Genomic DNA, 22,053 nt, shown 5'->3' with positions numbered 1-22,053 from the left:
TTGCGAACACAAGTTTACGAGTAAGGGAGTCAGCTAGTGCATTACATTCTCTATTAATAAATTGGAAGGAAAAATTAGACAACTGAGATGAGAGAACATAAATATCCTGGATAACATTTGCAGGTCCACTGGAGTAGGGTCAAGCTTGTAAATAAGTCTGATCATCTCAGTCGAGTTAGACTCCAAAATGATGTTCTCCAACTTCTCTTCCAATGCAAGCAAGATTTCTTCTTGAACTGCAAGAGCTTCCCCCATAAGAACTGAGTCAAAATGGGTTGGGATCGAAACACCTTTGATGGGCCTTCCTTTTGAGTCTCTCTACACACGATGATACCTAGCCCACCCCCTTGCTCCTTCAACGTAGCGTTCACGTTAATCTTTACAAAACTCGTAGGGGAATGGGCCCAAGCTGCACTTCTATGCACGCTTTGCCCCACTCTAGCTCCACCAGATATATTCAATTTGTCATGTGATATCTTTAAAGGTCTGCTTATCCGCTGGAAGAATATGTTTCCACCAACTAATCACCGAGCATAAGGAAGGATCTGCAGGAAGGAAGAATGAAATAGGGGAAGCAAACCAGACCCCACAAGCAAAATCAAGTCAAGAAGAATGTGGTGTGTTGATTCTTCTTCACCACATCTGATATATCTCAAATCTATTGACAAATTTCTCTAACTGAGCCCTTTTTCGGAAGGTAAGGCTCTAACACATGCTCTCCAGAGCATATTCTACACTTTTGGGGCTAATGGGCAGTTCCATATATTTCTCCAAATTTCTGAATCGATGAAGGTTCCACTAGATGAGGACGAAAAAGAAGGCTGAGCTGATTTTTCTTTTCTTTCATATTCAAGATATGGTGGTAAGCTGATTACCAATGCGGTTAGTAGTTAGTCAATGGGAGGCTAATAAGTGATGGATATATTTGTAATTTTATTAACCATTGGAAGAAGTGTTCTAATCCTCTATTTACATAGAGAAAATTTTTTTTAACTTGCATAGCTAAATTCTTAGTATATATTCAATCTCAAAAAAAAAAATCTTTTTTTTTTTTTTTTTCAGTGAATTGGCTAAAATATATCTCAAACATTGCCATTAAAATAATCTTATTTTTTAGATTGGATACGTATCAAAAGTCTGATCATATGAGTTGAAAATTTTTATTTTTAAAGGAGTAGAGGATCCTGACCCTTTGAGTTGAACCCTCCATGCGAGTAAAGAATCCATATCCCACACCAGCCTTTGCCCTTTTAAAGAAAATGATGACATAAACCTTTTCTTTTTCCTTTCTCAAAATAATAAACAAAAGGAAGTACATATGGAAAGTGGGGTCGACATGAAGGTTGGGGGATATTATGAGGTTTTAAAATGAATGGAGAATGATTTTCCAGTTTTTTTTAGGTGAAACATAAACGGCAAATCATCACTACCTTAAATGGTCGCGAAAAGAATGATCTAGAACAGAACATAACAACATAGCACATTATTATTAACTTAGTACTACTTTGGTTTTGATCTGGACATCTAGTCATTGTTGAGACTGAAAGGGAACTCCATAATCAATTTCCATACGAAAAGCATGCATAACGGCATAAGCTACAAGACATACTTGCCCCACCTCATAAAGTAGCCCACCCAACTCACATCTCTTCTCTTTTCTCTTTCTCTTTCTCTCCCCCTCCTTATTCCAAGTCATGCCATTAGTCTATGGGTTGAACAATGTTAGTAGTTTAGTGTGAGTTTATTTTTTAAATCCATTAGGTGTTACTATGAAATCAAAGATTTATCTTATACAATTCACTCAATATGTATAAAATGAGCCAACTTAGTTCAATTCCTATATCTTAGTTTTGAAATCATGGTGAAACTTGATAACAAGTTTAAAAAAGAAGTTAAATCAATTTAATGCTCATGGATTTTGCGCTCATTTAACTTGGTTGTTGATGCTTTGGCCTGTGGTGGTCTGTCTTCTGGTTCTAGGTGTGTTTGGCCTGTGAACTCTCCCTGGCTCCTCAATTTGTTGTCTTAGGAGCTTGGCTTGTGTAACTGCTCTTCGTTTGAATAAAGTTTGGTTTACCAAGAAAGTAAAAATTTAATACTCATGTAGATTGAAAGGAAAAGAAATCCAAGATTATTTAAAAAATAAAAAGAACTCAAACCAACAACATAACATAAGGTTTAGTCTTGATAAGGTCACTTATAATGACTGATCCAATTTCTTTCAAATATTTAGCATTCCTAGATAATTGGTTTCATGTATATGTTAATAACATTTTCTTTAAATTAAGACATGATTTTTTAATTTTTTTTTTGTTGTATTTCTATTCTTAGAAAATTTATAAAATATTTTATTCATATTTATTATATTCTAAATATATATTAAAAAAAAATTATGGTCTTGATGTGAGTCAAAACATTTCCAAACTCATGGTGATTAATTATGATTTTTCAATCATTCACCACTTAGTTTGTATTTTAGGTAAAGGTCCACCACCCTGTTGTCTAGGAAGAATCTCCTTTTCACTACATGGTGGCAACACGCAAGCTATTATATTGTCAGTTTGGTGTCCACTGAGATCAAAAAAATAAAATTAGTATGAGATTACGACATGACACTGTCTTTTTGTACTTTCTTTTTTTTACAAAATTTCTCTTGTCTTTCTTCCCTTTTTTTTTTTTTTTGGTAGTCAAACTTTCAATTAGAAGAACGGCAAGAAAAGGCCGAGGCATCCTGATTACAAGCTTCAAGAAGCCAAGGAATGGAATTAGGCCAGACAGTCCTACTTGCCACAGACTGGGCCTTCCTAACTAGACTATCGGCTACAGAATTAGCCCATCTAGAAACATAACGAACAGGGTTACCCTTTCTTCCCCTTTCTTAGATCCACAGAGATTTGGAAATGAAAAACATTTACACTATGAAAGAGGGTTATGGTTCAATAGTCTTATATATAAGAGACAATTATTTTATTTCATGTGAAGAGAACAGACAAAGAAATTGCTGGGTAAATTTGTTCTATTTATCTACTTTTATTAGTATAGGAAGTCTCATTAAACAAAAGGGTTTTAAATATTTTTTTGAATTTATTTTCATTGTAAGAATAGTGATCTATGTGAAGTGTTTTTCTCCTAATCCAACTGATATAAGTGGGGTAAAATAGTGATCTATGTGAAGTGGATGATTATATAAAAAGAGATTTTGGGGGCCATGGGAGGATCCAAATCCCCCACCATTGGAATGAAAGACCTTGTTGTTCCACCCATATGATTCCAAAATAAGTTCTTTTCCACCAACTTTTTCTTTTTCTTTCTTCACAACCGCTAAGAGTTTCTCATCCATCAATGTCAGAATCACTGATGTCTACTAGTCCTGCTTCAATAAAATTCTGAGTCACCAAGTGGAAATTTCAATCCTATGCAATATTTCAATTTCATGGGGAGAGACTTGAAACGTGAAAGTGGGACGGGACCTACTCCATGGAAAAGTTGAACTCGCACCAACTCATCTCTCTTTCTCTCTTTCTCTCTCTCTTTCTGCAAGAGACACGCTCGACACCTTGCCTTTGAATCATGAATTGGTGTGCAAGTAATGTTGTCTCATTGACGCCATTAAAGCATTGAATCTGAACCCAACTTTTCTATTTTCTTCCTCCATTATTTATAGCTTCAGGGTTTGAGGGCAACCCATGGATGGCAATTGGCAGGAGAGCCTTGTTTAATAACTTGACACTTCAGCACCTTTCCGAGAATGAAAAAGACATTTCACAAAGGAGATCTTTTTGCAGTTTCACTGTGACTTTCCCTTTTTTTTAATTTTCTCTCTCTCTCTTTCTGCCGCCCATTGAATCTTTTTTGATTTATATCAGTTGGGCTTCTCCCCTCTTGCTTTGTCTGATTTCTGGGTTTTCATTCTTAGTTGAGGAAGGAACAGCTATGGAGCTACTTCTAGACTGGAAATCATTGGGTTCTCTTCTAGCAACCTTCGTCTTCATCCGAACCGCAGTTCGTGACTTCCTTCCCCCTGAAGTGTACCAAGCTCTGAAACGCCTCTTCTCCAAGGTGTTCTCTTCACTGCAGCCCAAGTGCTCAATAATCATAGAGGAATATGACAATTCCTACACCAACGAGCTTTACGATTCCGTACAGCTCTATCTGAGTTCCAATTGCGTCTCTGCTGCTCAAGTTTTCAAGCTCTCCAAGCTGAAAAACTCAAAGAACCTCACGTTTGCCATGGATGCTAGCCAGAAGCTGGAAGAGATCTTCGAAGGGATTAAAGTCAAGTGGTCCTTTCACAGCGTGGAGAAGAAAAGCAACAATCTTGGTTATTCACGACCTCAGGAGAACCGCTACTTTGAGCTCTCTTTCCACCGCAAACACAAAAACAAGGTACAGTCTTCTTACATTCCTCATGTAATGGAAGTTGCGGAGCGTATCAGGTTCAAGAACAGAGAGCGTAAGCTTTACACAAACAGGTCAGCAGATGAAGATGGGAGACTCTGGTCTTCAGTACCCTTTGCTCATCCTTCAACTTTTGATACTGTAGCCATTGACCCACTCCTGAAACAAGAGATCAAAGATGATCTGATCAAGTTTGTGAATAGGAAGGAGTACTATAGCAGAGTGGGCAGAGCTTGGAAAAGAGGCTACCTTTTGTACGGTCCACCTGGAACTGGTAAGACAAGCTTGATTGCTGCAATTGCTAATTTCCTAGAATTCGACATCTATGACCTCGAATTGACAGCAGTGACGAGCAATTCTCAGCTTAGAAAGCTGTTGATTTCAACTTCAAGTAAGTCTGTGATTGTTGTCGAAGATGTTGATTGCTCTCTTGATCTATCTGATCGCAATAAAAATGGAATCAATGGCGAGGAAAAGAATGAGAGGAGGTCATACAGAGGTCATACCAGGGGAAGCAACAGTTTTGGAAGCACAGTTAGTTTATCTGGGGTTTTGAATTTCGTTGATGGGCTCTGGTCATCTTGTGGAAGTGAGAGGCTAATGATCTTCACTACCAATCACAAGGAGAAGCTTGACCGAGCTCTGCTGAGGCCAGGAAGAATGGACAAACACATCAATCTGACTTACTGTGATGTCAAAGCCTTCAAGACACTTGCTTGGAACTATCTTGAGATTGCTGAGCATGAACTGATGGAGAAAGCAGAGCAAATATTGCCCATGGTGCAGATGACTCCAGCCGACATTGCAGAGATCTTTATGAGCTGTGAAGATGATGCAGCGCTGGGAATGACTAATGTGATTGAGGAGATGAAGAAGCGGTTGTTGTCTTCCGTGGGAAAGGAAGATTCTTGTGTTGCAGCAGATGGAAGCGAAGAAATGAAGAGAGAAGATGAGAACCCAGTTCCAGAACTGCAAGACGACTCTGTTGACTCGCTGAACTCACCTGATTCAGGTAGTACGGATGGATGAGAAGATTGAGACAGCAAGGTTAATGGACGATGGAGATGGAGACATGCCATGAGAAAAATGGCTCAGAGTTTGAGAGAGTATCTAGACACTCAAGGAGGTCCGAGTTATCCCGTACTTTGGGAAATGTCCGAGTCAAACTCGTTGGAGTTTTCTTTTATCTTTTAAACATTGAATCTCCTTGGTATTATATGGTCTATATTAGTATAGAAAATATTTAGCAATGAATAAGAATAAAGTTTTCCAACAACGTGTCGTTTTATTTTCTAGGGATGGTGCCATGGATGAAAGTGCCACTCTCAAAATCTGCAATCCGTTCAAGTATGAGAACATGGTTGCTTACTTGGGTTAAAATATGTTCTTGCTTCTCGAGCATCTCATCAAACACCTCAACCAACCATTCCTCTCTCTCTCTCTCTCTCTCTCTGGCGGCTTTGGCTTTTGGGCAGAGAACGCAGTCCATTTTCCAATCAGTGTCTTCGACAACCCATCACACATTCTGAGAACCTCATTCTTGTTGGATGCATTTCAAAAGTGTGTTGGATGCATAACTAAACATGCATTTTTGTTTGATGCATTTCAAAAGAAGTAACTGCAAAATGTCATTTTGTTTTAAGTTTTAATTTCGATCTAACCTTAGAAGGTCCAGAGAAAAATTATCAACAACTACAGACCACTTTTGTTAATCCCTTTGACCCAGATCAAGAAGGTAACTGGCGACGCTGAATTACGGCACCTTCCCCATCTCCCAGGCAAAAGCCAGCCTTCCTTGATAGCAGTCAGTGACGCGCTTAGCAAATCCCCGATCTCGTTTCATGCTGCTTGCCTTAATTTTGATCTTAATTTATTATTACTTTAAAATCCAGAACGTGTTTTTGTTAAAGAACGGAATAGACGAATGAAAAGGCTTCAGAACAGTAACCAAATACTAATCCATGATTCTGGGTTTTACCACTATGAGAAGAAAGGTTATTAATAATGTAGTTACAGAAAAACTAGTGTCTTTACACTTTCATACAACACCATACTGTATCAAGAAACTACAAAGATAAAGATACACTATAAACTGAGTTACAACCGGCTGAAAATATGACCACGTTTTCAACCTGAGAAAGTTCTTGAGAAACCTAAGAGGAAGTTTCTTTGTCTTCTAAACATAAAAACAATGACATAGGTTCACCTGTGACATAGATACAGTTAATTTCATTTAAATTCATTCCCATTCAGGCACTAAAAGGAGCAGATTACCCAGCGCAGGTCTACAAACAGATGCTTACCCAGAGCTGCTATTAGCAGGTCCACCATTCCTCTGACCATTATGAGAAGGTTCCCCTTTTTCTGCCAAGAAACGAACCACAACACAGGTAATATTATCTGCACTTCCTCTTTGGTATGCTTCTTGCATCAGCCTTTTAGCAGCCTCTTCTGGATCTTCTATAGACTTAATCATGGTAACAGCCTCCTGCATTAATTCAAAGGACCAAAGTGGGGAAGTCAGCCTTTTCTCGTGACTGCCAAGTAAGTAAATTCCTCGAAAAACAGAAGAAAATGTAGGCCTTAATGCCAATTTCTATTTGTGGCAAGTCTGAAAGGCCTTGTTCTTCTGGTGGCACATCCATCCATTCACCAAGATCATTCAAAGGTGCTCCAACTCCAAGGTGGAATACAGCAAAAATCATTGCAGTTGTCCTTGCAACCTTCAGATTCTTAACCCATTGCCTTGGGAGTTGGTTATTCTCTACATAGCCAGATGCTACTGCACCAATGGAAATCATTTCCAACATGGCAGCATAAAGTATGCAAAACTAGCTGAAAAATCAACTTCCAGAACATGCATTGAATGAACAAAAGTACAAATGGTTTGACCATATTGTTGAGATTGGAAGGAAAACTTGGAAGTGGTAATTTTGCAAGGTACCTGATTTGTGACAACATCCCAAAGTCCATCACTTGCAAGGATAAGAAATTCCAGGGAATTGTCAATCACTTCTTCCTACCAATTCAATATGAGAAAATTCAGCAGCTGAACATATTCATCCAAATGTTCAATCACTACTAGAAATTGATAAAAATCAGACACCAGCAACATATTCCAGATTCCTCTAGCAAACAAGAAATTTGGAAAGTCCAAATTATTCAATTTGGTCAGAGCAGGTGCCCAGTCAAAACTCTCACAATTCCCCATTACAGCCCTACTGTCGGCAAATCCAGAAAATAATAACAATTATAACCCAATAATTGGAAGAAGCTTACGGCAGAAGCAGGACAATATCCTCCAGATATCGTACTTCCAGTGATCTTTCCAGGTTTCTCCAAATTACAAAATCTCTAACTTTACCACAAAATAGTTCATTACTAGATTATTCTTTATTTCATAGCCACATAGAAGAAAGTGTCCTTATTTGTCGTCCCATGGGGTTTCTTATCCAACTTGCTAGTCATGAAATTCTTTCATAGGAAAAATCTGATCGTAAGAACACAATTTCTATAGAGGAATGACACCCAGAGGAAAACAATCATTCCAGTCCAACATTTAATGTGGTGGGGTTAGGTTCCCAGGGTGAAGGCATTCAGTCAGGGGAAGGTGAAGAACTATTACCAGCTTGCAATGTTGAATTCAGATCCTCTCCACGTTGTCACCCATCCTCCCACCCTTACAGTTGGGCTGACACGCCTGCCCTTGTACCATGGGCAGGCCATTTTGTGAGGGTGGGGGATGGGAGGATGGGCTGCCTGGGTGGAGAGGATCTGGACACTGCAATGTCCTAAGACCCAGCCTGCTGGTTCTGGAGAGACCGTAAGTGAGCCTGAAGGACAGGTTACCACAACTGACCAGATCAAAAGAAAATTAATTTTAAGGCTTTAGATTTGTAGATGGTGATGCCGGAACAGGTTTATGCAATCGCATTGGAGTGGCTGGATTACAATAGACTTTGGAAAGCAAAGCCCAAAAGGTCCAGCCGTTCTTCAAGCCATTGTGCTCAAATTCAGGTGCAAAAATGCCATGCAGATAGTAGATGGTCTCTTCGGAATTAGTTTGTGTTAGGGATATAACTGTAACTCTAAATTTCATAGTGAAGGGCCACATAATATGTTTAATGCAACACAAGTCAATTCAGTGTAAATAGTTGAGTCTATTAGGTTGGTTCTTAGTTGTTTGCCTATATTACATTATTGTTTAAAATGTTTAAACTTCAGTCAAATGCTACTTTCATGTTTTACTAAAAGACTGATTTGAGCATTAAGCACAAGATGTTTTATGAATTTTACTGGCTGCCTAGCTCTTCTTCTCTACCCTTCTCAATCTCTTTCGTCTTCCTGAACAGATCTCTCAATCCTATTTTTCCTCAATTGATCTGAACTTCCCCTTCTTTCTCCCCTACAATACTTGCTTAGCCATAGTTCTCCTTGAAAGGAAGTCCAGTCTTTTATCAGATTTCTCTATACAGGTTCATTATTAGAACACCAATAATAGAATCTGGTTGAGCAAAATAATTCTTCAACCCCTTCTCGGAGACTGATCTATGGTTCTTTTACTGTTAGATCTGTTTCCGACATGCTGTCTTACTGCACAGTTTCCAGTTTCCAGTTTCAAACCTTTTCCATCTCTTATATTTAGAAATATTTCCTATCCTGTATATTTGTAACTTCCACCCTATAAGTTTCTCTATTAAACCAGACGAAACAATAACAAAAGAGAGAGGCTGTACACCTTAATATGACATCTGTTACTTGTTGACACCTCCCCTAAACCCACCCCACCCCCGAAAAAAGAAAGAAAGCCAGAGCCAAAGAAAGAGATTGGGAGTTGGTAAATAGAAGTGACCTGATGAAGTGAATAAAATACAAGTTGATTAAAAAGAACCAACAGTAATGGACCTAAAACATCCCCAGAAACCTCAATCACTCTCAACAACCGGAAGTGTGTTGTCAAGGGATCCAAGCTACTTTGTCAGTTGTCAACTTCTGTCAAAGGTCCCTTTCAACACATTGGATCATCTAGATGCCATGAAAACTACAATAGAAACAGAGAAGAATGTGAAAAGAAAAAGCAAAGAAGCAGAGACTATCAGATTAAGAAATGGAGAAAACGTAGCAACCTTTGACCACCACCAAAGATGGAAAGAGTGCAGCCTGGTCCTAAAAAGCAGTAGGTTATCCAAATATAATTCCATAGTTTTCACCCAACATTCGCTCTGGCTCTCTTTATTACCATATAAACTTAAGGGGAGAATTTCCCCTCAACTGTGAAGGACAAGAAGAGCCATCAATGACCATAAATGTCTGCCCCTAATTTATGGACGGTTGAAAATGCCCCATCATTGTTGTGTGAAACCCTATGGACAACATTAAAAACCATCAGTCAAGGGATTCGCTCCTTCACTGTGGCTGAAAAACTTGGGCCCCCAAGGTGCCCTCCCTCCGCACTAAGTAAACATTTCACAGACAGATGGCTTGAAATTGTGCCCAGCCATGTGTCTATTTTCCAACCAAAAGGGAAAAAAAAAGAAGTGTTTATTTCAGCTCTCAGATGATCCAAGGTTCAAGTTAAGCCAATATCGTTTATCACCAAACCATCAAACTACCAGGGTAAATGATTCATCTGTATGAATACAATGCTTCAATAGCAAACCAATGATTTCAATAAAAACTGATTCATGAGAGTTGAATTTCACATCTGCAGATCGACTGGCTTAACGAACTAAACTGGGCCAAGCCACAGGAATGTGCCATTTGCATCTTGCCAAAGCATAACTAGGGTCATGTTTCAAGGAAAAGAATTACTGATAACACTATGAAACAATTGCCAACAAACAACAATCATCAAAAAACATATATTTATGTCAAATGATCCCTAGTGGAAGGCTGTCATGCTAGAGGAAATGCAGACTCTTAAGAAGAATGAAACTTAAGATTTTCTTCCTCAACGTGATGGAAAGTGTAAAAGGATGTGGGTATATAACAAAGTACAAAAACAGATGAAACCATTGAAAGGAACAAAATGAGGCTGGCTGCCAAGCAGTTCAGAGATGCATTGACTACCAGGACACCTATGCCCCTGTTGCAAGATGAATTCAGATCATGCCTGACTATTGTGTGCCACCAATTTAGGTTGAAATCTCTAACAGACAAATGTAGAGATACCTCTTGTTTTGAATCCTGTCCTACAGAAGGTAAGGTATGATGGTTTTAAAAAATCCCTTTGTGGTCTTAAACAATCTCCATGTGATTGGTTGGACCTTTGTTGAAGGCTATGCTGAATTTTGCTTATCAGCAAAGCCAGGCTGATCATACTTTGTTTATTAAACATGAAGATGGCAAGGTTATTATTCTGATTGTGAATGCCAATGATACTGTCACGACAGGTAGAACTCACCGAGATCAACACTCAAAGCACAAGAAGTTGAGATTAAAGATTTGGGATCTCTTTGCTAATTCCTAAGAATCAAAGTTGCTTTTCCAACAAGGGTTATCTTTATCTCAGAGAAAAAATATATCCTAGATCTTCTAACAGAATTCAAAATGCTAAGTCTCCTATTGAAGTCAATCACCATTCAGCAATAAAGGTGGTAATCTGGTTGACAAGGAGGGTATCAGATATTTGGCAGGCAAATATACCTCACTTCTGGCAAAATAATGCCTATGCAGTGGAAATAGTCAACCACTTCTTACATGATTCACACACTACACATATCAGAGCAGTTTGCAGGATCTTGAGATACTTGAAATCAACCCATGGAAAGGTCTCTTATGCTCAAACAAAAGTAATCCATAATTGGAAGCCTTTACAGATGCTGATGGGGCTGATTCTATCAATGATTGACAATCTACATCAGGTTACTGTATTTGTAGGGAATCTAGGCACCCGCAGTAAGCAGAAACAGTCTGCTGTGTCAAGATCCATTGCAACGTAAAATACGAGTAGTGGTACAGGGAGTTTGCAAAATACTGTGCTAAAGATGTAATTGATTTGGGCATAGCTGTTGCCAAGCCTGAGTCTATCAGAATAGCTCATAATCTGGTTTAGCATGACAAAAAAATAAAGCATCTCGTCCTCTTTGGATCCAAGTTGAGACATATAAGACATGTGCTCCAAGGAGTCTTAGTGAATGTCAAATCAAGGTTTGATGCATCTTCTTTGTGCTAAGGTGGTGCTTCACATATGTTATTGTGCTATCTATTCAACCTATAAATAAAGTGGCCTGCGTCCTCCATGACAAAACAAATATTCTGATATTCAACCCTCTACTCCATAATCTTATAAGGCACAAACTCTGTGGGCATTTCTTATACTAGAATAGACTATTGAATTGGAGTTTGTGCCTGTCATGAATCATCTATCTTAAGTTATACAGTTTCTCCCAATTCTGGTTTGTTCTCCTGTTCTGTGATCTTACTATAATACTAATCTTCCACTAAAATTTTCTTAATAGTAATTGGTTACATTGACATCTCTAATATTGTTATAGGATGACCCAAAAGGATATGGTAGGTTATATTTTAATTGAAAATTCAACACACTTGGTATTAGTATCTTCAACACAAGTGGTATTAGTATCTTCTGCATAAGTTACTTCGTCCCCCCACCCCTAATTTTTCTGCATTAATAAGAGTGGATCTCTAGTTTAACAGATACAAATAATAGTAAGCAAAGCAGCAGAAATTGTACCAATAAATGCATTAGTTGCCAATTCTATGAATGATTGAGCTAATGAAATTGACATCATTAAATAAATGACAAGTTATGCAACATTTAGGTATTCCTTTTTCTGCTCAGACCTGAATTTCAGGGTCAGCGACAACATACTGCTTCAAAAGCCTATCACCAAATGCACGAGAGACAGCAAGAACACCACCCACTCTCCAAGTACCTGCAGCAGTACTCTTCAAACACTTGACTCATAAATTATATAATGAACCACAGATAAAAGCTAGTAAGATTATTCTTACCAGCCCACATTACAAATCCCCCAGCTTCCTCAATCCGCTGTCGTTCATCAGTTTGATCTGGCTTGTGATCGCGTGAAACGGCTATGGCTGCATGTATACGAGAACTGTTTTTAGTATGGTCTAACAAAGAAACAAATAAGGGAAAATGGATGTACAAGAAACAGCTGGTTATTTGAAAAGACATTCCTGATATTACAGCAAAAAATATATGCTCCAATGGAGCATGGAAACCATGGTAAGTGGAGGAAAAAAATAAGGAATGGAGCATTAATTGCTACATAAAAAACCAAAAGGTAGAGTAACTATAATTATATCCCATATTCAGACGGCAATGAGTAGGTTTTTACGAAGTACAAAAACTGGGGCAATCCATTTTCTTTCAAACAAACTCCAGGAAGATGCACAAAGGGAATAAAATACTTTCACGTAACTGAATTTCTTTCTCATTGCCATTTAACATAACATTGGCATATCGAATAAAAGAAAATACCAAAGTGGTACAGTGATAACTAGTTTATTCATAACAAAATAATGACATATAATCCTGAATTCCATATATATTAGTAGAAAATATAATTTTCAGATGCCTAAATATCAACTAATATGCCACTAGATAAATATAAGTCCTAGATATTCCAACCATGCAAAATGAACTAACCTGCAGCCACTGAACTGGTCAAAATCCTGCTATGAAGACATCTGTAACAATCGAAAAAACAACAAACTCTGCAATATCCCTAACTTAATGGGGTCGACTACATGAATCCAAATAAAACAAAGTGGGGGAAAAGTGAGGGACTGAGGTTTGACCAAAAAAGGGAAAGAAGAGACAACAAAAAGGGGGATAGGAAAAGATATGAGAAACAAAAACTAGAAAATGACCAATCTCTCCTTCAGCAATGTCTCGGATAGAGTCTCTTCCCTGCCACTCTAGCCTTCACCTCACCCAATCTCTCCTTCAAAATGACCCCTCTTACCCCGCTCTTGCTAAGGAGGAAAAGTCCCTCTCCTTTGAGCTTTCTTCCCTACTCTCCATGGAAGAAAGCTTCCTCCGTCAGAAAGCCAGAATCAAATGGCTCAAGCTTGGGGACTCCAACACTGCCTATTTCCACTGATCCCTCAAAGCCCGAAATAACTTCAATACCATCCCCTCTCTCATTTCCAATAATGGCACCTACATTTTTTATCCAACCAGCATCAAGGCTGAGATCGTCTCCTTCTTCTCCAACCTTCTCTCCCCCCACCCTTCTCTGCCTCCCTCACCCCCCCCCCCCCCTTCCCCCCAACCTCATTAAAAAATTCATCGATCCCTCTTCCTTCTCTTCTCTCTACGCCATTCCCTCCTCTGAAGAAATACTTCTTGCCATCCGCTCCCATAAGCCCAATAAGGCCCCGGGTCCTGATGGCTTCAGTATGGATTTTTTCCTTGCAAGCTGGAATTTCATTGAGAATGATCTTGTCCATGTCATCCGCAGCTTCTTCCTTAACCCCTCCTAGCTTTCCTCCATTAATCAAACATTCCTCTGTCTTATCCCCAAGAAGCTAGGTGCCTCTTCCCTCTCTGACTTCCGGCCCATCTCTCTCTGTAACCTCCTATACAAATTCATCTCTAAATCCCTAGCGAATAGGCTAAAAAATGCGCTTCCGTCCCTAGTGAGCCCGAATCAATCGGCTTTTATCTCGGGCCATAGCATTGCGGAAAACATTCTCCTTTGTACGGAGATTGTCCGGGGCTTTGATAGATCCTCTCACTCCCCAACTGCGCTCCTCAAAGTTGATCTTTATAAATCTTTTGACTCTATTTGATGGGATTTCATTAATGATGTTCTCTTCTCCATGGTTTTCCCACCCCCTTTCATCCACTGGATCGAAACCTGTATCTCATCTCCCGCTTCTCCATCTTAGCCAATGGCTCCTCGGCGGGCTTCTTCCCCTCCCGTGTTGGGATCCACCAAGGCTGCCCCCTTTCTCCTTATCTCTTCTCCCTCGCCTTAGAGGTCCTCTCCCGTATCCTTCAAGCTGAAACTGACCAGCTCCTCATTTCCCCCATCCCCAAGTGCAAGTCCCTCAACCTCACCCGTGTTGCTTTTGCTGAATATCTCATGATTTTCTTTAAAGTCGATCACCAATCCATTTCATCCATCCTCTTAGCCCTCTCGCAGTTTAAATCCCTCTTGGGTCTTCGGGTCAATCTCAACAAGTCAACCATTTTTCTCTCTGGTGTACTTGATCAGATCCAAACCTCTGGCTCCTTCCCTGTGGTTTACCTGGGTCTCCAGCTCATCCCCGGTAGACTCACTCGTCAACACTGTCTCCCTATGCTTGACAATATCCAAAAGAAGCTGCAACTCTGGAAAGGTAAGCTTCTATCCTTTGTAGGGAGAACGGTCTTGATCCGCTCTGTGCTTCAGTCCACCTATCTCTACTAGTGTGGGATCTTCTCCATTCCCAAGTCCATTATCCACGCGACGGAATCCTTATTTTGTGCCTTCCTTTGGAAAGGGCAAGACTCCACGCATTTCATTCGCCCGATCAGTTGGTCTTCCTTTTGCCGCCCTACCTCTGAAGGTGGCCTGGGAATCTGCCGGATCACTGATGTTAACCATGCTTGCCTCTTCAAACTCATTTTGGAAAATTGCCTCAAAGCATGATTCTATCTGGGTAAGATGGGCCTACTCCTTTTAGCTCCGGTTTGACTCCCTCTAGATTGCTCCTATGCCCTCCAATCCATCATGGGTTTGGAGGAAAATTTTCCTGCTCCAACCCCGCGCCATCTCTGCTATCTCCATCTCCATCTCCTCTGGCTCCTCCACCTCCTTGATCTGTGGCATCCGATGGGCAGTCTATAACCACTTTGGTCTCCGTACAGTCAATGCCACCCGTATCCCCAAGTCCACCCCCTTGTCAAACTTCATCTCTAATGGGTCCTCGATCCCTTCCCCCCTCCTCATTCTCACACAGGTTTGGGAATCTCTTCCCCTTATCACCAGCTCCACTAGAGACCTCATCATCTGACTCCCTTCCCCTTCCAAAACCTTCACCACTTCATCAGCCTGGAACCTCCTCAAACCTCATAATCCCAAGCCCCCTTGGCCCCCATTGGTTTGGTTCAAAGGTTACATTCTCCGTCATTCCCTTACCCTTTGGAGAGCTCTCAACCAAGCCCTTCCCACCCAATCCTTCCTTATTAGCCGCCACAACCCTGCTAACCCAAATTGCATCCTCTGTTGGAATAGCTTGGAGAACCTTGAGCATCTTTTCTTTTCTTCCCCCTTCTCCAGATCTATCTAGGGAAAAACCATAGCCTCCATTTGGCCCCGTTCAAGGCGATTCTATGGATTCTTCATAGATTGGTCTTGGCTTTTGAGAAACTTTTCAGACTCTTCCATCTGTGATCGAATTGGTAAGCTAGAGTTTTGTGTCTTGATCCATCACCTTTGGTGGGAGCGCAATCTTCGGAGATGGACCTCCAAATCCCGCTCTATAGATAGGATTTGGAATGCCATCTATTTTGATGTATCTTCTAGGTTGTTAGTTTTGCCCTTCCCCCTGTTGATGATACCCCAAGGAACAAGCTTATTGTTGTCTCCTGGGGCCTAAGCTCTTCTCTTCGGTCTCCTAAGTCCTAATTAGAGACCTTGTTCTCCTTTTCTAGTTTTAATATATTTATTTATTAATCCAAAAAAAACTTCAAAAAAAACTTCAAAAAAAAAAAGACGGAAGTATGAGGAACGCAGTTCACCGCAGCCAATTGGGAAAATTTAGCTAAATGGGGACTGCTACAGGGATCCTTGGCTCCTTGCCTTCCAAAAGGTTCTATCCGAGATCATGCTGAGTACAAGACAATTCAACTTCTCCCTTTCTGTATTCTGTTTCATTATCTATAATATATGGATGTGCAAAACCCAACACATTTTTTTTATATCATATTGAACATTTAATATTTCAACAGCCTGTTTCCGAATACGTATAAGCCCAATACAGCCCATATGTATTAAGAGGAAACACCTCGAGTGTAAGTTTATCAGTCTAGGTGATCCTTAATAGTAAATCCTAACATAATAAGACTTGAATATATCCTTGCCTGAAAAGGTATTAAAATTAATAAAAAGGGAAGTCAAACAAAGGTTCATGAATTGGCAGGATTGTATTGGGATAGGAGGATTATATAATTAATTAAAAGGAAAATCAAACAAAAGGCAGGATTTTATTGGGATTGGCTGAACCTGAATCTAAGTTATATTAGGTTAGGACCCAAAGATCTGCAACCACTAAGTAAAGAAAAGAAATCCAGATTCATTAGCAGATCAGGAACAATCTGGACAAATCTAATCCCTTGTCCTCATCCATTTTGAAACCCATTATTCATTCATGAGATGAGCTATCTTAAATCACTAATACTAATAAATTCTAAAAGTAAATGTCTATGATAAACCTACTTTGTCCAAGCAAACATCTGAAACAAATCAGACATCTTATTATTCAATGCTCACCATTTCCACCCCTACAAATAACAGCTCTTGAATCCCCAACATTTGCAACTAGCAAACGGTCACCAACCAGAACTGCAGTGGAAGCAGTCGAGCCAGCATCTCTATTCTGATTATGTTCTGATTTGAGAAATTCTGAGTCTGTATGACTGTAGGCATCAGCTGCAGAAAATCAAAATGACCAGGAATCATTATTCAATGATCATATAAATTGAGGTAACTTAATAATTTACATATACATAATGGAGATGCAATAGATACAGGAAAAACACCTATAGCTGACTTGGTATCAGAAATGAACTTCGGATGGCTAATCAAATTACTGAAGAGGTTCTGCTTAACATACTCTGCAGCTCGAGCACCCCCATGACCTAAAAGAATAGGACACATAAATATGCAGAAAGTTCAACAATTTTCAGCAAAACATATGTAGAGTCAAAAATCAGGATACTACAACTGGACCATAATGAAATTAAATGTGTTTTCAGGCTATGACAAAGGAGCCCCACGATTCCATCTTTTAAGGCAAACGACATTCATGTCTTGTAACTGTATTCTTGTTCAGTTATGTAGATGCATTCTTCTTCTTCTTCTATTTTTTTTTTTTTTTTGGGCAGGGGGGGGTGATATGAATGTATTCAAAGCACATATTCAAGAAGACAACAATTATGATGTAAATAATATCCTTACCATCAAAAACTCCAAACAGCCCAACTATCTCCCCATCAACACCATCAATTCTGGTCTCATAAAAGTCTTCCATTGATGACCTCTTCCCCGGAGAGCTCGCATATCCATAGCTGAACTTCCCATTTTGACTGTTGCAAGAGAATACACCCGAGGTTAGCAGTAGTACTGAGCCATCCTCAATATGACATATAAAACCTACAGAACTTCTAATAGGTACTCAAAATAGTAAGATTATCAAGTTTAGCATTTTAGATTATAAGGAAACACTCTGGTACTGAATATAAGATGATCTCGTCTAATGCAATTCCACATTCTGCATCAGCAAATTAGTTCCAAGTCACTGTGAATATTGAGTGAGGATTTACTCAGAAGTATAACAGAAACACTACCAATTTTCTAGCCAAGAGGCATGGTTCGATTCCACAAACACCTTTCATGCTTCGATTCAATATATCCCCAATATATGAAACGACTTTCTAACCTTCAACCCACAAATGAAATGACAATTGGCGTAATCCAGGACAATATAGAAGTGAATGACTAGGATTATGCTGTACTTTTCAATTATATTTAATGTCATAAACCAGATAACACCTCAGAAATTTACTTATATAGCAACCATGTCGGCACCTATCCCACAAGTCTGATGAGTGGATCGTCTTTAAGGTTTCACTTTCACCGCTTAAAGGACAACTAGGAATTGGATAATATTAACCAAATGGTCTAATAGCACTATTAGAGGGGAAATTAAAAATAAAGAGTTAGTACCTATGGCTCTGCTAATAGAATAGAAAGCTAGAATTGTTCATAGTCATTACTCATTAATCATATTTGATGTTTCACCAGCCTTTTTACTTTCTTTGTTAATATAAAAATATTGATAAAGATAGAGTCACAAACAAGCTCAATCAACACCAAAAGCCAGCAGGTGTGTCACCACCTACAACAATTGTTGTCAATACATAAGAACTCCAAAGCAATTGGGATCACAATGGAATACATTTCCAGAACACTAGATACACCTTATGACTCCTGGGTTGACCATGAAATCCACTAAATCATTTGCATATCTTTGCTTGAAATGAAATCAGCTGCTTGAGATCCAAGAAAATCTTACAAACTGATACTAATGTAGCCCTAGATTGGAAAGGATCAACAGGCTCCAGTTAACCAGGATCTTGTGCAAACCAGCCAAGTTCAAGTAGGCCAAAATATGGTGTGAGATCCACTTTAGGTTAGGGTTAGGTCACAATTAACGTTTGAAGGTAAGGCTAGGACCAATGAGTGATGACATGTGACGACTTGCATTGATAATGCATAGTGTCTGAGCACAAGAAACAACAGGTACTTGGCCCAGCCACATGACAATCTAGTAAGAGAAACAACACTGTAACTAAATTAATGTAGTGATGACATGTAATTGCAAGTAATTGCCTTCTTGTTGTTGAAAGGAAGCCAACTCAACAGTGCGTGTGCATAATGAAGTAACAATTCCCAATTCCATCCTTCTCTTTGATCCTTTCCTGTTTGGATCTTTCTTGTAGTTCGGTGTTTGTTCCTTCAATATATTTATTCATTCATCCAAAAAAAAAAAACAGTTTCATTACATCATTTTTATGCCAGTCCTTTTCTCTTTTTTTTTCCTCGAGTTGAAGTACAAAGATTCAGAGTAAGCTCAATATAACATGATCAGAGCCATCAGATTTTGAATTCTACAATACCTGTGGCTGTGCTACGAAAGAACACAGTCAACGTGCCCTAAATATCATTAAAAAATAATACATAGATACAAACCAAAACCAGAAACAAAACAAAACAAATATGACCAAGGACAGGATAAGAATCACCTCAATCCCCCACCAGTGACAGGGGAGTCATCAACATGACTTCCGCTTGGTGCAAACACTGAATTCTGATAACCCATGATATCAAGTAACCTTTGAAGCGACCCTCTTTACCTCTCTTTATACAAATGAAAAATAGACAGAATGACAAACCACCAACTTATAAAGAAAATCCTTCACAGTGCATGTAATTGAAGCCCAGGTATCTCGCTAAGTTTCTCATCACCCACAATCACGATACTTTGAATTCAACCTGGAAAGAGTAGCTCCAAAATTAAATGATACATATGGATCCAATAACACCAACAACAATATAATCAAAATAGAAAAACAAAATCCAAAATGAATGACACCGCGATTTCAAAACCACAATAGAAATTGAAACACGCAAAAGGGGGAAAACTCGAGTAATCATAAAAGTTACAAATGAACCAAACAATGGACCAACATATATTGTTTGGAAGTCAGCAGAGAGTTGAAAAAAAAAAAAAACAAAGAAACACAAACATACCTACAAAGAGCGAAAGAGAGAATACCTGAAACGTTGCCATGAGAGAGCAAAAAGAGACGAAGAAAGAGAAGCTCTAACAGCGATTAAAGGAGAAAACGACGAAACGAAGATGGAAAAGGGCGAATCAGAGCCGCGGTTTCCCTAAGTTTTCATTTCATTCTGGATTTGGATTATAGATTTTAGATTTTAATTCATCGTGAACGATGGAAAGTGAAGAGAGAAAGAGAGATCAAGCAAAGAAAATATTTAACAAAAATAATAAATAAATAAATAACAAATCTATATTTTTCAGCGTTGAAAATGGGATCAAGAAGATAATAATTAAGAAAAAAAGAATTTTGGCTTAAATTGAAACAAGGTTGGTTTATTTCATACCAAAGACTAAAGGGAGAAGCTAAATAAGTAAGTGATACGTGTCTCTGGTTCCGTTCCGCAGGGGAATACTGGATGACTCGGTCAATACCAACAATGCATAACGCCATAACCGTTGGCCAGAGGCCATAGTCTCCTTTCTTTGTTTGTTTCTACATTTACACGTGTCGGTCAGTTTCATGTCTGGGACCCACACTTGCCTGATCAAGAACCTGCTCTTTGACTTTTGTTTGAAGCAATCAAGACCCACGGATCTTGTGAAAGATTTCCCACAGCCGTCGATTATATATTGATTAAAAGACTTTTCTACCAAAAAGAAAACTTTAATGAAAAGACTTTGACCATTGATTGGATCAATCGGGACCCACATATCTATTATAACTACCCTGGGCCGTTGATCACGTGAAACCTAGATGAGGCTCTGGTGGTTGTGATTGTGCGTTTCACCGTCGAGAGGTTTTTGCCTAATTGATAGGAAGACCAACAGCTTACGTAGTATGAGGTCAAGCGTTTGAAACTCTAAATTTTAGAGTGAGGAGCAACGAATCAAAATGAAAAATAATAATAATAATAATAAAAAAGTGATGCCACCTGTGCCTCTCTCTAACTGCCGGTGCACCACGTAACCCAAACTTGAGACTGGAGAGGATAAAGATAAGTTTGATTGAATCAATATACACTAACAGCTATTGAAAGCTTTTTGAGATGTGAAATCGATGCAAATGACCTGCTTTGGGGGCCCATGGATCCATTTAAGTGATAACGATGTGAATTGGTGTGGAGTGGACCCTCACGGGTGGGTTTGCCAACTTGGAATCATTATCCATTTTCAATTCTGCGTTCTACTTATTTCGAGTGGGCCTTGGGTTTATTGATTTAAGGCATGGCGTATCCTCTACTATCACATTGTGGAAGGATAACCGGTCTTATATTTTCTATTTATTTTTTGTGGAACCAGTTTGTTAATAATATCATCATCAACCATAAAAGTTCATAGGGACACGTGGTGTTCATTGAGAGACTGCTGTTGGACGGCCACTTGCTTCAAGCATGGTAGAAGATTTGAACTCAAAGAGAAAACTAACAAAAAATAGAACTCATATTTTCGATTTAAACTCAGAGAGAAAAATAATAAAAATACAACTTACATTTTCAACTTGTCTACGAAGCCGTAGATCTCACCTACTTATTTTTCGAACGAAGAGTAAGGAATTCTTCTACGGAACCTTGGAACCCTAATTTCTTGACTACCCCACCATGGCACCATGGAACTTCCTCGACGTGGAGACAGGCCTCATTAAACGTAAAACAGTGGCTGGAACGAAGTCCTTGTTCTTCACGTTTTTCAGTCATATCTTGACTTCCGAAGCTTTAGAATAGACATATAAATACTTTACTTTATATTCAAACCTCAAGTAGAGATCGGATTGAACACCATGAACTATTTGAAAGCAATGATCTCATCATGTATTTTTCTGCCACATAGCATCCAAAGTTTTTCACAAGAATACAAGATGATGAAACAAAATACTTTAAATATTATAGAATCTGTAATTTACGGCGGTAAATATCTGTTCCTTTCTAATACATAAACCCATCCAGTGATCCACATTCAATCTCATTTTTAAAGCTACAAACCCTTAGATTCCCACTTTGTTGAGGTGATACGCTACAACTGAAGTACAAGATCAACAAGTAAAGAAGCTGTCAATTCTATAAGCTTTGCAAAATGGTAGCTATAAGTGAATTAATAACAGAAAGAGTTGACAGC

At 39.0% G+C, this 22,053-nt stretch overlaps 1 protein-coding gene and 1 pseudogene across 1 annotated transcript; one reads left to right on the top strand and one right to left on the bottom strand.

Moving 5' to 3' along the window:
* The first annotated feature begins 3,719 nt into the window (after nucleotides 1-3,719).
* LOC149009631 (AAA-ATPase At3g50940 pseudogene) lies at nucleotides 3,720-5,686 on the top strand (annotated as a pseudogene).
* Nucleotides 5,687-6,342: 656 nt separating this feature from the next.
* Nucleotides 6,343-20,289, bottom strand: LOC149009630 (putative protein phosphatase 2C 59). Its single transcript, XM_089160813.1, has 9 exons — nucleotides 19,936-20,289; nucleotides 19,403-19,652; nucleotides 17,556-17,683; nucleotides 17,138-17,236; nucleotides 16,869-17,027; nucleotides 12,376-12,462; nucleotides 12,205-12,296; nucleotides 7,343-7,417; nucleotides 6,343-6,886 (listed from the first exon to the last, which is right to left on the bottom strand). The coding sequence occupies exons 2-9, from the start codon at nucleotides 19,477-19,479 to the stop codon at nucleotides 6,698-6,700; spliced, it is 906 nt and encodes a 301-aa protein (XP_089016939.1). The 5' UTR covers nucleotides 19,480-19,652; nucleotides 19,936-20,289; the 3' UTR covers nucleotides 6,343-6,697.
* Nucleotides 20,290-22,053: the final 1,764 nt, after the last annotated feature.

This window comes from Hakea prostrata, chromosome 7 (assembly GCF_041222555.1).
Source record: "Hakea prostrata isolate BN-2017 chromosome 7, UWA_Hpros_2, whole genome shotgun sequence".
NCBI classification, from domain to species: Eukaryota; Viridiplantae; Streptophyta; class Magnoliopsida; order Proteales; family Proteaceae; genus Hakea; species Hakea prostrata.
The sequence above is the reverse complement of the archived record's forward strand: the minus strand, read 5'-3'. Positions and strand labels throughout refer to the sequence as shown.